The sequence below is a fragment of the Vigna unguiculata genome, chromosome 5 (genome assembly GCF_037176805.1).
Source record: "Vigna unguiculata cultivar grain cowpea cultivar isolate G323 ecotype 2 chromosome 5, ASM3717680v1, whole genome shotgun sequence".
In the NCBI taxonomy this organism is placed as follows: Eukaryota; Viridiplantae; Streptophyta; class Magnoliopsida; order Fabales; family Fabaceae; genus Vigna; species Vigna unguiculata.
Window position 1 is genome coordinate 493,713 of NC_140796.1, and position 15,979 is coordinate 509,691.

General features: G+C 32.9%; 2 protein-coding genes across 6 annotated transcripts in view; both read left to right on the plus strand.

Annotated features, from left to right (window-relative positions):
- Positions 1-6,196, plus strand: part of SWEETIE (HEAT repeat-containing protein) — a 37,783-nt gene extending 31,587 nt beyond the window's left edge. For all 4 annotated transcript variants that reach the window (XM_028073747.2, XM_028073746.2, XM_028073748.2 and 1 more), the window contains 14 exons: positions 510-566; positions 777-863; positions 1,070-1,198; positions 1,287-1,490; positions 1,621-2,076; positions 2,655-2,720; positions 2,895-2,992; positions 3,102-3,201; positions 3,382-3,526; positions 3,818-4,122; positions 4,211-4,342; positions 4,465-4,629; positions 4,714-4,839; positions 5,017-6,196. In XM_028073747.2, coding sequence (XP_027929548.2) covers positions 510-566; positions 777-863; positions 1,070-1,198; positions 1,287-1,490; positions 1,621-2,076; positions 2,655-2,720; positions 2,895-2,992; positions 3,102-3,201; positions 3,382-3,526; positions 3,818-4,122; positions 4,211-4,342; positions 4,465-4,629; positions 4,714-4,839; positions 5,017-6,078 — 3,132 coding nt within the window. In that variant the 3' untranslated portion in view covers positions 6,079-6,196. The remainder of the gene's footprint in view (positions 1-509; positions 567-776; positions 864-1,069; positions 1,199-1,286; positions 1,491-1,620; positions 2,077-2,654; positions 2,721-2,894; positions 2,993-3,101; positions 3,202-3,381; positions 3,527-3,817; positions 4,123-4,210; positions 4,343-4,464; positions 4,630-4,713; positions 4,840-5,016) is intronic.
- A 1,525-nt stretch (positions 6,197-7,721) lies between these two features.
- On the plus strand, positions 7,722-15,403 carry LOC114183141 (Flavodoxin family protein). Of its 2 annotated transcripts, XM_028070045.2 has the most exons (12): positions 7,722-8,010; positions 8,115-8,192; positions 8,485-8,589; positions 8,860-8,951; positions 10,614-10,798; positions 11,329-11,426; positions 12,091-12,165; positions 12,359-12,469; positions 12,814-12,936; positions 13,665-13,784; positions 14,326-14,542; positions 14,623-15,403. In XM_028070045.2, exons 1-12 carry the CDS (start codon positions 7,882-7,884, stop codon positions 15,150-15,152), a joined length of 1,863 nt encoding a protein of 620 aa, XP_027925846.2. In that variant the 5' UTR covers positions 7,722-7,881; the 3' UTR covers positions 15,153-15,403. The 2 variants fall into 2 exon arrangements, with proteins under 2 accessions (XP_027925846.2, XP_085529049.1); XM_085672923.1 differs by lacking the exon at positions 7,722-8,010 and having other exon boundaries at positions 8,485-8,594.
- The last annotated feature ends 576 nt before the right edge of the window (positions 15,404-15,979 follow it).

Below are 15,979 nucleotides of genomic sequence, written 5' to 3' on the forward strand. Positions count from 1 at the left end.
TCTGATAACATTTTTGTCTCTTCTATCTATTATTTTCTGTGGGAGGCTCTATTTATTAGCTACATGTTTGTGATAGAACTAAAGGAGAGGCTTTAGAACTCTAATAAGACACATACTTTCTTCTATCTAGATAGTTAGGGATAATTTAACTGTTGTTTACTTTGAAATGTGTAAAAGTTTCAACCAAGTGTTAAAGATCTTGATCACTTTTGTTAATTATATATCTGGAGAAAAGGTTAGAAGAGACTAATTAATGTTTATTTTCTGCTTAATTTTATTTGTGTATGACAGTCAGTGATAATTTGACTGTTGTTTACTTTGAAACTGTTGAAGAACTTGATCACTTTTATTAATTATATATCTGGAGTTCATTTCGAAGATACTAATTAATGTTTATTTTCTGCTTAATTTGATGTTGTGTATGTACTGCTTGATGTATCCTAATCTTGTTATCTCTCTACTGGTGAGGTTTTATTAATTTGTTCTTGTATTTGAATTTGGATTAACAGTTTGAAAAATCAGCTGACCCGGAGCTTCCTGGGCATCTTCTACTGGAACAGTATCAGGTATTTAAGAAGATGTGCCAAATTTGTTTTCCCTCGCAAGATTTCCATTCTTTAGTCAACTAAGAAGTTCTTTTGTTTCTTTAAGGATCATTTAATTAATTCTCGTACTGCTTTTGTTACATAGTCCCATGTAATGTCTTGTTTTTATGGTTTTAGTTGATTATGACTTTTGTGATTTATTTGGAATAACTTAAACTGTACTAAATATAGGCCCAGCTAGTATCTGCAGTTCGTACTACCTTGGACACATCTTCTAGTCCTAGCTTATTGGAGGCAGGCTTGCACTTAGCTACTAAGGTAGCAGATCTAATCCTTCTCCTCATTTTCTTTCCTATCTTTGAAATTGACTTTACATTTTTAGAAATCCCCCAAAATCACTTATGTAAATCCAATTGGGCTTCTCTCGAACATTTCATAAACTATTATTTGGAAGTTGCAAATATATTTGCGAAGTTCCTCAAGTTTGCAATTAAATATAGCTCATTAGTATCTGAAAATTTCAGATACTAACAAGTGGAATCATCAGTGGAGATCAAGTGGTGGTCAAGCGCATATTCTCGTTAATTTCTCGCCCATTGAATGACTTTGAGGACATTTACTATCCTTCATTTGCAGAATGGGTCACAAGCAAGGCATGTGACTATACTGTTATATGTATTTGATAATTTTTGAGATATTAATTGTCTAGACCTTTTGTCTTACTTATACTCTATATTTTAGATTAAAATAAGACTTCTGGCGGCTCATGCTTCTCTTAAGTGTTATATATATGCATCCATGAGGAAGCAGCAGGATGGAGTTCCAGATAAGTACCTGGCACTATTACCATTGTTCCAAAAAAGCTCAAGTATTCTGGGAAAGTACTGGATCCATACATTGAAAGATTATAGCTATATATGCTTATGCCTTAGCCCAAAGAGGAAGGTGTGCCAGAATTTGAACTTATCAAATATTAATGAGTGCATAATTTTATTGGGAGATGAAACCTGGATCAACCTGAAACTGTGAATATCTTTATGACTGCCTTCTCATTCTAGTTGCTCCTTTTTTGCAGTGGAATCTGTTCCTTGATGGACTGCAATCACCTATTGTATCTTCAAAATTGCGTCCATGCTTAGATGAATCTTGGCCTGTAATTTTGCAAGCACTTGCACTTGATGCAGTTCCTGTGGGTTCTGAAGGAAACGAAGCCTCAGTTGAAAACACCATAAAACATAGTGCCACTCAACATCCATATAGCATGGTTGAATTGAAGTGTGAAGATTTTAAGTTCGTGTGGGGCTTTTCTCTTCTTGGCCTGTTTCAGTCACAACATCCCGTCCTTTGCCAACCAATTTTACAGCATACTTTTCTCAGTGCTAAGCACTGTGGTAACTTGTCAAGTAATGATGTGAAATCCTCAGGCTTGAAATTATATGAAATTGTACTTCCTATGTTTCAATTTCTTATGACTGAAAGATTTTTCGGAGCCGGGTTACTTACCGTGGATATTTGCAAAGAACTGTTGCAGGTGGGTGTTTTATCTTGTGTGTAAAATCATTCTCGTTCCTCCACCTAAGTTTTAGGAGAGATGGTTCTTGACAAAGAATTTCCAAATGTAATTGACATGGATATTCATAATAAATTAGTTCTTGTGAAATATTAGTTTCCTCTATTTTAGAGCTACAACATGTGATTTAGAGCCCCATGGTTTACATTGAATTTGGAGAACCTGTGACTTTTTTAAATCTTCTGACTGTCCTGGACAATTTAGATACTTTTTTTTTGTCTTTACGGGTTCAGAGTACAGTGTTTGAAAAATTAATGACTAATCTTGACTATTCAATATATGTATGTCTTAATAAATGGGTTTCTGTTTAATTCAATCTCACAAAGCTAACTTATAAGATGAGGGTTGCACTTAACTTACATATTATAATCTAATCTTATTCTTAATCAATGTGTGATCTCTATGGTAGTCCACTAGAGAAGATTCTTACTTGTTTGCAGTCATAATAATTTTTGTGCCTATATGGTTGAGTTTATATCATATGGAATGGGCATGAATAAAACTATTCTTACATATCCTATTCTTTTTAATGTATGCAGATTCTTCAATATTCCACTTACATGGATAATTCTTGGCACAGTCTGGCGATATCCATTTTATCACAGGTAGTCATTTGATAAACTGATTTAAGGATGGTGACCCCGCATTCTATTTTCTCTCAACACTTCATACACTCTATTCTTACGGCAGAATAGGTTCTCATTGTAGTCTAGCAAGCTTTTGCTGCTTCGTTATGTTTTTGAGACTTATAAAGTTCAAGTTTCAATTCTTCTCCACAGGTTGCACAGAATTGTCCACAAGAAATTTTCAATAGTGAAAATTTGGCTTTGAAAACTATGGAACTTTGTTTAAACTACCTTTTTAAAGTGTTTCAGAGGTATTTAATTTCTTATGACTGATGATTATGGCTGTTTCAATTATTTGATGGAAGTTTTGCATTGGATATACATATTGTGCTAAACATTTCATATTCTTGTGTTGTCTAGTGCTGACACAACTTCAGTAACTCATCCAAATTCTGGAGTAAATGTGATACAAACACTATGTACCACAACAAAGGCAGTCATCAACCGTATGGAGGCCCAGGTGTGTTGTTTATGATACTGGATGACTGATTTCTGTTTGAGCCATTATCTTTTTTGTCAAATATCTACAGTTATGTATTCATGGAAGTTGTGCAATATTTTATCCTAATTTTTTCTTTAGTTATATTTCTTCTCTAAAATTGTGTTCGTTGATGATTTCTTCTTATAATGATTACTTAAGATGCATAAGAATCCCAAATCAGTGGTTTTGGCGTTAGTTTTAATTGGCTACAAGTGCGTAAGGGAGGCTTCAACTGAGGTGTGCTTATCAGAAGCCATTGACATGGTCCACTGTACAATTCCTTTATTAAAGAGAATCATTGATGGTAAGCCATTTTAGTTGGAAGCAGGGTCATCTGTGTTCATTCATGCCTCCATATGCATTCCTATTTTGAATGTTAATATTTTACATGTATTTCCTCAATGTTTGCTCATGTGCAATTTCACTATTCTTAATTTAATTTAATGGTACAATCTTTGTATGGAAGAAATTACTCGAGTTCCTCAAGTTTCAAGATATTTGAGCTGGATCTTGGCTTCAAGCTAGCCGATTCATTCAACTTGACAACTGATGGATCTTTTACCCAATTTTTTTCTTTTTTTTTTTTTTTTTGCAGATGAGGCTGACCCTCATGATAGCTTTATCCCTCTAAGAGATATGTTTGGAACTTGTCTGAGCGTCGTCGCTGCTCTGACTAAGGATTGCATTGAGGAATTCCATTTGGTGGTTAAAAGTCTCAACCAACGCAAGCTAATACATACAAAACTTTCATTTTCTCTTGACCAAATTATATCCATTTCGAAACTAGCTCTTGAAAGTAAATATGCCGAAGATTGTGAAGCAAGGAACTCCATCTGTGTTGGTGCACTACAATATTGTATTAGATGTATCCAAACTTTACTTAGTGATTCAAATATGCAGGTAAATTATTATGTAAGAAATATCACACCTTATGACTATGGCTCTTACCCAGAAATAAATTCTAATGACAGAACTTTCTTCTTAATAGGTTCAAGCAATAGGATTGCAATTTCTGAAATCCAGGATTCAAAGAGTTAATACAGAAGATAACTCTTTTATGATGTTTATTGTTGGGGAGCTAATTACTGATATTTTCACTTTAATCAACAAACTATTTAAGGTATAGCGAATATTTCATTTTTTTTTCCATTAATGCATCTAATATTGTCATTAGCTCAGATTAATATTCAACTTTGCAATTTATTGTGTAGCTAAAGGATTACATACTTTGATTGATAACAGAATACTATAACAAGAGAATCAGTAACCATTGCTAGTGAATGCCTGAGTCTCCTGGTACTATTACAAGCACTGTCAAAAGGTAATGACTGCCAGAGAAGTTTTATGAACCTACTTCTAGAGGCAATTGTCATGATTTTCTTGTCAACCGAAGCTGGGTTTTCTCAGGTAATATGAACTGGGAGTTTCTGTTGGTAACGTTAGCTTCTTGATTTTGTTATACATTCTTTTGATCATGCAAATAAATGACAGGAAGTCAGAGATTTAAGAAGCACAGCTGTTGTGCTTGTTTCTCGCCTTGCTCAAATTCCTTCATCAGCCGTTCATTTCAAGGATGTTTTACTATCAATGCCTCCTCTTCACCGCCAGCAACTTCAGGTACTTCTTTGCTACAGATGGACGTTTATAGCACTTCCTTTTTTTATACTAATACTAATTGAATACCTGAAAGATGCTGACGGAGATTTCTAATTTGTTTAGAAATTTCTTTAGAAATGCCAAATTTGTTTCTGTGCATAAAAATGATGAGGTCCCACTACCCTTTATAATTCGCAGGGTGTAATCCGAGCTTCTGTAGCGCATGATAAAAATCCAATAGAAGTAAAAGTACCAGTTTTGGACATAAAATCGCCGAAGCCATCAGAAGGAAGTAAAGTGAAACCTTATGTACCATCACCACCAGCCGTTGTGATGCAGACTGATGAAAATGACGAGGAAGAAGATGAAGTCAGTGAAGATGATTGGGATGCATTTCAGTCGTTTCCTGTCTCTAATAGTAAGGATGAAGAAGATGATTCAGAAACAGAGCATACCGCGGAAGGCAAAGGCCCGGTTAAAATATCATCTGAAAGTTCTATTGGAGATGTTGAGTTTCAAGAATGTTCTATTTCGAAATCCATCAATAGTGAAAAGGAACTGAAAGGTGATGAATGTGTGGAGGTTGACAAAGAGGAACATCATGGAACGTGTCCCGGTACTAACAAGCCTCTTGATAATAAGAATCAGGAGACGGAGAACAAATTAGAAAACTCAGTGCTTCAAGAAGAGCAAACAGCATTACCCGGAAATGAACTAGTTTCTTGTGATCAAAAGCTTGAGGTAGAAGCAGAGATGGAGGAAAAATTGCAAGACTCAAGGTTTCAGCACGAGGGAACATCAATCACAGAAAATGAACTAGTTTCTAGTGATCACAAGTCTGAGGTAGAAGCTGAGATGGAGAAAAAATTGCAGAACTCAGTGATCGAAGAAGAGTCGACATCAATCCCAGGTAATCAACTAGGTTCTGGTGATCAAGAGCCTGAGGTAGATGCTGGGAAGGAGGAAAATTTGCAAAACTCAGGGGTTGAAGAAGAGGAGCCTTCAATCCCCGAAAATGAACTAAATTCTTGTGATCAGAAGCCTGAGGTAGAAGTTGAAGGATCAATGGAAGACGAAGTAACCTCAGATTCTGTAACACGTCAACAGGGAGTTCGTGAACCAGGTAATGGTGATGATGCTGAGAAAAACGGTGTTGATGAGAAGAGTAGTGAACCGCAGACAGAAATGTCTGGAAGTCCAATAGATAGTGTACATAGTAGTACAAAGTTAGAACCATCTGCTGAAGTCCATAAAGAATAAGTAAATTAGGGCGCTATTCGGTTTTTACTCCCTAGCATGACACTGCGGCAAAAGATCTAAATTTTTGAAGCATTGTAAAAATGTATGGTCCAGTAATTTTTATATTTTTATTTTTGCATTTTCAGTCTATATTCCTAATTATTTGTGGCATATACTTTTTTTTATCATTATTATTATTTGGGATAGTCAGTTTTGTATGTGTATATAAGTAAAATATTAAAAAATAATATATCTATCGTTTATAACTATCTCTAATGTGATCTTTTATGTAGGGCAATGATGCACATATACACGATATGTATTCGATACGTTAATATGTTTATTTTCAAAATAATAGAATACGATACGTAATATATGAATATTAAAAATTTTATAATAATTCTTATAAACATAATAAATAATAAATATATGATTGTTAATATGTAAATCTAAATTTTTTAATTAGAGATCAATTATTTTGGTAATCAATATCTAGAAGCTAATGTTAAAGTGATCAATTTAAAAATCTATTTATTATTGAAACTATTTTAATTATTAATTTAGAAATTAATAATAATTTTTTGAAACTATTTTAGTTGTCTAATTGGTGATTAATTATTTTTTTTTACTAAAATTGATCATTATTCAAAGATTTTATTGTAATGTATTACGATTTTAGAAATTATATATTTCATTGATAACTATCATTAAAATATCCTAAAGTATCGGATACAATACATGTTAGACACGGATACGTGATTCAAATTGAAATATTGGTACATTTTTAGATATTCAAGTTAATTTTCTGTTTTTCTATTATAATAATTTAAAGTCATCATATAATATTTATAACAAATTATACCAATATCAAATATGTAAATTTAATTTGATATGGTCTTATTTAGATTAAAAAAATAATTATCTTTAATTTACATGTAAATTTAAGATGTGAATTTTAAAATATTTAATAAGATGTGAATGTTTAAAATGTTTAATTTTATATAATAATTTTTATTATGATATAACTTCAATATAATTTATAATAAATAGTATAATTAATTATCTTTTTTTTATAAACAAGTAAAATTGCATAAAATAAAATTATACATATATTATTTGTAAGTCAAGCATAATAAAAGATAAAGGATACATGCCACAAAATTTATGTTTCTGTTAGTAATAATAAGATTATTAATGTTGATATGTTTAACGTTTTTACATCATTATGGTCACGGATTACTTATAAAAAAGATATTGCGTGTAATACAAAATTAATTTTGTAATACAAATAAATTTTAATGTAAATGGTTTAAAGGAGTTGATTAACTGGAATAGGAGGAGGTCTCTTACAGCTAAAGTTCTGATTGGAAATCATTTAGGTAGTTTATATAACCGCAATTAAATTGTCTTATTAAAAAAGTTTTGATTTAATTATTTTGTGTTTAAATATGTAATTAGGAACTAATTATATTTATTCCATTGCTTTAAAATGTTATTAATATCATATAACTAGTTTATATTTTTAGTTGTGGCTTCTTAATTTTTTATTTCCCCTCTGTTTTCATTATAATTAAAAAAAATGATTTTGTCTCTTAGCAAAAATTGCAAAAAATAATTATTTTTTATTGAAACTATAAAGATTAATATTTCCACCTTTCTTCTTTTCCTCTACTCTTCTTTCCCCTCACATTACTTCCTCTTTTGCTCATTGCTCAGCCACCTGCTCCGGGAGCTAATAGCCACGACGCAGCAAATCCCTATCAAAACCCCTTTCTCTGATTCACTGAAAAGTTCTTAGCTTTGAATTTATTGAAGGTGAAAGTGATGCATAAATTCCTCATATTGTATGCCACTCAAACCGGCAATGCATTGGACGTAGCCGAACGTCTTTCTCGCGAAGCTGAACGCAGAGCTTGTCCCGTCAGCCTTCTCTCCCTTGATCAATATGACCCTGTATGTGTTGCAATTAAATGAAACATCTTCTGTTGGGTGTGCCAAAAATGTTATTTTGAAATCAAATTTTAAGTTTTTTGTTCAATGTTGGTGCGTTTGTACAGAGTTTGTTGCCGCAGGAGCAGGCTGTCATTTTTGTTGTTTCCACAACAGGCCAGGGTGATACAGCTGATTCTATGAAGGTGACTAACTTAAAAGGGTCTTTACTTACTGTTTACATTTTTGTTTTTTGAAAACTTTTCGTGATGTTATTTGAAATTGTTTTCACAATTCAATTTAAATGTGCTGATAGTTTAAAGGTTTTTTACATAATCATTCAAATAGAGTGTTGTGTACGTTAGATATATTGTTGACATTTTATCTAAGTTGGCTTCCTATTAGTTGACTGTGAAATTCAATACACTTCAGAGCATGAAAATTAAACTAAACTCTTATTTTGGCTTGTTTTTGTTTATTATTCTTTTTCCTTTGCAGGTGTTTTGGAGATATCTTCTTCAGAGAAACCTAGGCCGGCATTGGCTTAAAGGGGTTTCTTATGCGGTTTTCGGCTTGGGAGATTCTGGTTATCAGAAGTACAATGTAAAGTATTAATTCTTGCACATTTGATGTTGTGCTTTATTTGTTGAATGAAGTGTAACACTCATAAGTGTTGCATTGATTATTGACTATGTACCTCTTGATGCTGAAACATTGTGAGAATGTGGGCATAGTAGGCACCGGAGAATATTGAAAATGACTTAGTTACACTACAAGTTTTATCAAAGCGTTTTTTACTGTCTTGCCAGATATATTTATTTTCTTTAGTTTGATGTTTTGGATAAAACCTTACTTGTGAACTGTCACTCACAGTTTGTTGCGAAGAAGCTAGATAAAAGATTAATGGACCTTGGAGGAACAGCTATTGTAGAAAGGGGCTTGGGAGATGATCAACACCCTTCAGGGTATGGTTACATGTTAGGTTGTCAATTGGACAATTTTACTTGGCATAGTTCAAACATACACATCTATTCTTGTAAAGTATGAAATTGATGTTTTTAGATTACTAATTCATCTATCTAGAATGTACTAATTGAGAGTTCAATTATTTTTTTATTTATAATTGATATTCCTTCAAACACAAGATTACTTCTCTTCTGATTTATGATTAATCCTTATTCCTTTAGTTGAAAACGTATCTTAACACGAGTTCTAATATCTATAAGGTATGGTTGGTACAATGAATAGGAGTTTGAATCATCTATTCTAATTTATAATGCCAAGACCTTGTGTTTGGTCTCCAGCGTCTCCACTAACGTCAGTAAAGCAAAACAATATGTAATAACATTCAAATAATTATTACACTACTTTGAATTTATGAACTAGAAGAAGAAATACTCGAAGAGATATTAAGTTTATGTGGCCAACGATAAGGTATTTAAATGTTCTTACAAATTACTGCTCTACTTTAAACATCTGAACTAGATATAAAACATTCAGAGAGAAGAGTAAGTTCATCTCGGCAAAGGGAAGGTATCCTCTAGAGCTCAAAAACAAAGAGATCATTAAGTTAGCATAGGAAACAGGACTGAAGCAAGGATGCCAATCCCTTTGCTTACCAGATTCGTCTGCTGCTTTAGAAAGACCTTGGTAAGAACAAATATAAGGCCAATGAAGCACCATTGTTATAGATTTTGATAGAATGATTCAAAGGATCATTTCCATTTTCAAATGCTTCTGTGAGCAACAATACATGTTTACACATGTGCATCCATACGACAGAGGAAACAGAGGGAATTTACAGTCAAGGGAACAATAATAAGTCATCCATAAAGAAGGAACAAGATGCATCTGGTAAATATAAAATGAAAAATGAAGCCAAGATGCTGATCTCTGTATATGACTGAATGGTGCCTTCCTTTATACAGACATAAAGTGGTTATGAATACTACTCTATCCCAAATCAGATTGAGAACCTAAGTAGTACAATTAAAAAATTTGAGCTTTAAGCTCCACAAAAAATGTACCAAATTTAAGTAAACAGAACATTGCCATTTGACACCAAGTTCTTTTCTTGTTTCTCTAAATAATGTTAACCTTACCAGCTGATACTTTTGTGTGCATTATGCTTCAACAAATAATGAACCAAATTTTAAACGGAGCATGTTGCCAGAAAGGTTTTGCATCCTTTTGACAAATCCTTCAAACCTTACTGGCGTAAGTTGTTCTATAGTGGAAGGACACCCTCAAGTCTCACTTAGGCCTCAACTAACTTGTTTCATCAGAAAGTAGCCACTTGCACGACACGATGTCATGATTAAGTGACAATTGTTTCGACATTGAGTAGTGACTATTATTATTTTTCTATACTCTTTAATTTAAAAGGTCACAATGGCAAAAACATGGGTACCTTGAGTAATGCTCTATGGAAGATATGAATCTACTTTTAATATTTTTCTATATTAGAGCTTGCTACTACATGGTACCGAGAACTTTGTTATACTGAATACCTCATGTTTTGTAATTAATTATTTTAATTAAAATTATTATATTTTTAATCAAAATCAATGTTTTTTACTTCATTGTATGTTTCAAGTGACGACTAAAGATGGTATAATTATTTGTAGCTATGAAGCTTCTCTGGATCCTTGGATGTCTTCTCTGTGGAGAATGTTAAATATGATTAAACCACAATTCTTACCAAATGGTCCTGATGTTGTGATTCAAGATGCAGTTTTCATTGATCAACCAAAAGTCCAGATCACATATCACAACTCTGAAAATCATGAGTCACGTTTTTCTAGTACTTCGGGTATTCCAAACTGGTTAAGTTCTTGGTTGACTTGCAATCTTTCTGAATTTGTTACCTCCAAAAGTCTTTGCATGTATGTCGCTTTTGTTGTTTATGATTCACCATCTCTTTGAATAATTGAATTGGGTAGCGCACTTCTATGCTTAGGTAATTAGACTTTGCATATCAAGTAATGAAATAGTCTCAAATTGGTAAAAGTGCTTACTTTAATGATATTGTTGACATGTTATTGGATGTGGGATATGAGTTGTGTGTTTGAATTGCTTAGGTTAAGCCTTGAAAGTTGTTGGTGCTTAAACATACGAGAGCATTTTGATTTTTTGTCACTTTTAGGCAAAAGCAGTACACACTCACTTATATAACACACCCAAAGGTGTGGAAATTTTTCTTTGGTGTTCTTAAATCTGGTTATGCTTGATTTGGTTGAGCTTTAGCTGTAATGGTTTGGTGGAGTTACACATTTTTACCCTCATTGTTGATAAGGCCTTTTCTATTGTTATTTTGACAAGAGTAACATGTGACTCTTTCAGATTTAACATGTCTTAGTATTCAAATTGGAAGTGCTCGATCAGTGCACCCTGGAAAAGCATTTTCTGACAGAAGTACACCTGGCTGCTTTCTTAAGATGGTATAGGATAAGACACTGTATCTTTAGTAGTTGTAAACAATATGTAGAATATGTGCATTCTCCTATCACTAGTGTTCAGTAACAGTTTTCAATAATTGGGGTTTTATGGTCCACTAATAAACAGTTTATAGTACATAGATCAAAGCACCATCTCTTCTGTAGTATAGAATATTTAGTATTTTACTGGTTTACATCTATTACAAGTTACAAATGAAATGTTTATTCTGTGTGAGAACTATTTTATTAGCATGTATTTGTGAAAGGACCCACTGACTCTGGGATTAGGACTTGCACACTTGTTAACTTTTTTTTGTTGAATATGAATTTAACAAATCTAATTTAACAATAGAATTGCATGATATTATATTGACATCTTGATGCTCATGCATACAGAATTTTAGATAAATTAAATGTTTGTATGTCATTTTTATAGTTAACATTTCCTTGTATTTTAAGAAGTATAGCATCTAATCTATTATAATTGATGTTGATTGATGAAGTGTTAATTGATCCTTAGAACATTCGGAATTTTGTAGAGTTGATTTTCTCAATGTGTGTTTTCTAAGCTTATATTTTTCATGAACAGACATTTCTAAAAACTTATCTACCACCTAGTCATCTCTTTTTGTAGCATACCTCACTTTATTTTGTTCTGATCATGCAGGTAAAGAATCTTCCTTTGACCAGATCAAACTGTGGAAAAGATGTTCGTCATTTTGAATTTGAATTTGTTTCACCTGTAAGCTACCCTGTATCTTTTCTTTTAACCTTGTGGTGGATAGATGTATAAACTTCTTGGTGTTGAAACATGTTAGAATTAGGAACAAATTACAATGCGTCATATCCTATTTTTATATCGTATAGTGAAATTACTTGCTACAAAATTATTCATCCACTGATTTGAATTACAAAATGCATTATGGTTTCCTCAGGCTCTTCAATATGAGATTGGTGATGTCCTTGAAATTCTACCTGGTCAAGATTCCGCTGCAGTTGATGCTTTCATACAACGTTGTAATTTGGATCCTGATTCATTCATTACTGTAAGTAATTCAGTATTAGTTAATGTTATTGTGGTTCTCCGACCTTACTCAGTCAGCATTCACTTCACTTTATCCTGATTCATTCTCTTCAACGTCATATACAAATAAAAGAAGCAAGCCTTGTGGTTGTTTCTGCCATTACTTTCTGCTTCCAGGATTTCTGAAGCCATGTTCTCGCTGAAATTTTTTCTATCTAGGAATAGTAGAACTATATAGTTGCCCGTTTCTGCTTGTACTTTATTTGTATGCATGCCTTGTACCTGATTGGTATTTTTGTTATTAAACTTATTTTCCTTCAAAATGTGGATGTACATTTTACTACTAAGATATCTGCAAAATTTCAGGTTAGTCCAAGAGAAATGGATGATCACAATGCCCGTGATTCTAGAAGCCCTGTAAAATTAAGAACCTTTGTGGAATTTTCGATGGATGTAGCTTCAGCTTCTCCTAGGCGTTACTTCTTTGAGGTGAGATGTAGTAAGTTTTGACAGCACATTTTTTATGCCATTTTTAAAAGATACATAATTAAGTTCAATGCTTTCCTTTGTCATTTACTTCATGTTCTTTTTCTTTTCTGTTTGAAGTTCTTAACCTTAGATTAGATGCGTAATGAGTTAATAAATTGCTAGAATTAGTTGCTTTGTGTAATCAAACAGAAACTCACAATGACCGAGGAATGTTGATTTTTCATTATATGTATTGGCTTGGCTTTCCTACACAAATATCCACTAAAAATCCTAGTTAGCTCAAACCCTATATCAAATGCAAGCCTCTTTATAATATAGCATTCTCCTAGTTTAATTAATAGCACACATCTTGGCTGTGGTGAGAAATGACCTCTCACCATCTAAGATAGTAACTGAAATCAAATGCAGCAATCCTCTCTTAATTTTTATGTATGTTAGTGATAATTTATGTAAAACCTATTATGCCACATTCTATAAAACAAGATTCCTTCTTTTTGTACCTGGGCAGAACATAATTTTTCGTTTTGAAGATGTTATGTATGATGTGTATCTTATAAGATTGTTATGACACATGATGATTTACACATGATGATTTCTTAAGTATTTACATACAGGAAAGAAGCATGATAATAAACGGACATCAGCTTGGATATTTGAGTTTCTTCACAACTTATTAGGTTATAACTTCTTGCATTAAAAGCTAACCTAGCATTACTGTTATGCTCCAGGTTATGAGTTATTTTGCAACAGCAGAACATGAGAGGGAGAGACTTAAATATTTTGCTTCACCTGAAGGAAGAGACGACCTTTACCAATATAACCAGAAAGAAAGGAGAACTGTTCTTGAGGTAAGGTCAATGAATTATATGTCATGCATCATTTTGCTTTGAGTCACTTTATTGTCATTTTTACACACTGAATTCTTTTTTGTGTCTAGCAGCTTCTAAGAATGTGGGGAATGGTTAAAGGGTTGTGTCTAAAACTGGTCCATGAATATAAAAGAATTCATGAAACAATAATTGATAAAGTTTGGTGGTTCTTAAGCTTATTTTCAATTACAATACATGTGTAGATATATAATGGGAGCATATAAATATTCGCTACCAAGATTAGTGATTTCAGACAGATATTTTTAATAGTTTAAAATCTTATGTAAGAGAAATTATTAGATTATAGTTTCAGTTCCAGTCCCAAAATTCTGGTTCTGTTTTGAAGGGTATTGGTTTTTCAAGAGGATATGACAGCCTCCGTGCTGAACTGATGGTTTTGTAATTTACCTTCCATTTAACAATTATTTAGATATTCCTTGATTCTCTCTGTTTTTGTTTTTTGTCTTCTTCAGTTCAAACTTATGTATATGTCTGTTCTCCATGTTTGATGGTCAAAAAGGTGTTAGAGGATTTTCCATCTGTAAAAATGCCATTTGAGTGGCTAGTCCAATTGGTTCCTCCTCTGAAACCAAGAGCATTCTCCATATCTTCTTCTCAATCCGCTCATCCCAATCAAGTACACATGACTGTGAATGTGGTGTCATGGACAACACCTTACAAGAGGAAAAAGAAAGGATTATGCTCTTCATGGCTAGCAGCATTAGATCCTTGCAATGGTATGAAGCAAAACAAGCCACTTATTGCATTTTAGTAATTAATCATCAGTATTACCTCACATGTACTTTTTTTTAAGCAGGTATCCTTGTTCCAGCATGGTTTTATAAAGGTTTGCTTCCTGCACCGTCACCGTCGCTTCCCCTCATACTCATTGGACCTGGAACCGGATGTGCGCCTTTTCGTGGATTTGTAGAGGAAAGAGCAGTGCAAAGTAGAACTACTGCCACTGCTCCAATCATGTTTTTCTTTGGTTGCTGGAATGAAGAGGGTGACTTTCTGTACCGTGACTTTTGGTTGAGTCATTCACAGAACAAAGGGGTGCTTTCAGAAGCAAAGGGTGGAGGTTTCTATGTTGCTTTCTCAAGGGACCAGCCCCAGAAGGTTTATGTTCAGCATAAGATGAAAGAGCACAGCCAAAGAATCTGGAATCTGTTAGCTGAAGGAGCTTCTGTTTATATAGCAGGTTCTTCAACTAAGATGCCTGCAGATGTAACATCAGCTTTTGAGGAAATTATATCTAAAGAAAATGGAGTTTCAAGAGAAGATGCAGTTAGGTGGATTAGAGCATTAGAAAGGTGTGGTAAATATCATATTGAGGCATGGTCTTAGAACAAGTCATGAATTCCTTATACTTAGGACCTTTGATAGTGCAATCATAGCCAACTTTAGGTGCATTATTCATTCTATCTTTATTCTTTGGTCATATGAGAAGTATATGCATATATGGAATTTACTTTTTAAGAATATTTTGCCATTTAAATACTCTAATGTGTAACTCATCTTTTAGATTATGAACTCTCCAACTTGAAATTCTAAAGGTTATTTTTGTGGATAAACTTTTGTCCAATCATTTTTATTTATTCATTATGCTTCCACAAAATAATTGGTGCCAAAAGAAAGTGTTTTTCCTCATCTAGTATCAACACAAAGAACACAAAGGTGTTATACATTTCTTATCATACAATATTTTCGTAAAATGTCCTCTCACAAGCTTGCATGAAAGTTTGTAAGACAAATCGTCCTATGTGCGTTGCGCTTTGTTACTTCATTACACAAGTTTGTAAGAAGTCCTGCAACGATTGAATCGCATTGCAAATGATAAGGTAAACTATTTTTTAATATGGTTCTTAACATTTTCTGGAAGTTTCCTAAAATTTTGAAGTGAAATTTGTATCTTAATGTGACACAATATTTATATTTCTCTACAAACTACTCTAATTTGTATTTCATGTCGATCGGTAAAGAATGTGCAGTCTTCGTTACCAAGTCCATAATCATCTATATCGCATGAATAACATTTTATTTCTTTTTACCTCTATGAATGATAATAAACTTCAAATTTCTTACAGAGTATATATTATTTATTTCTTGTAAGAAAAGAAAAGAAAAGAAAAAGTTTCTTTTAAATTAAAATTACAAGTTAATTTTAACTTAAG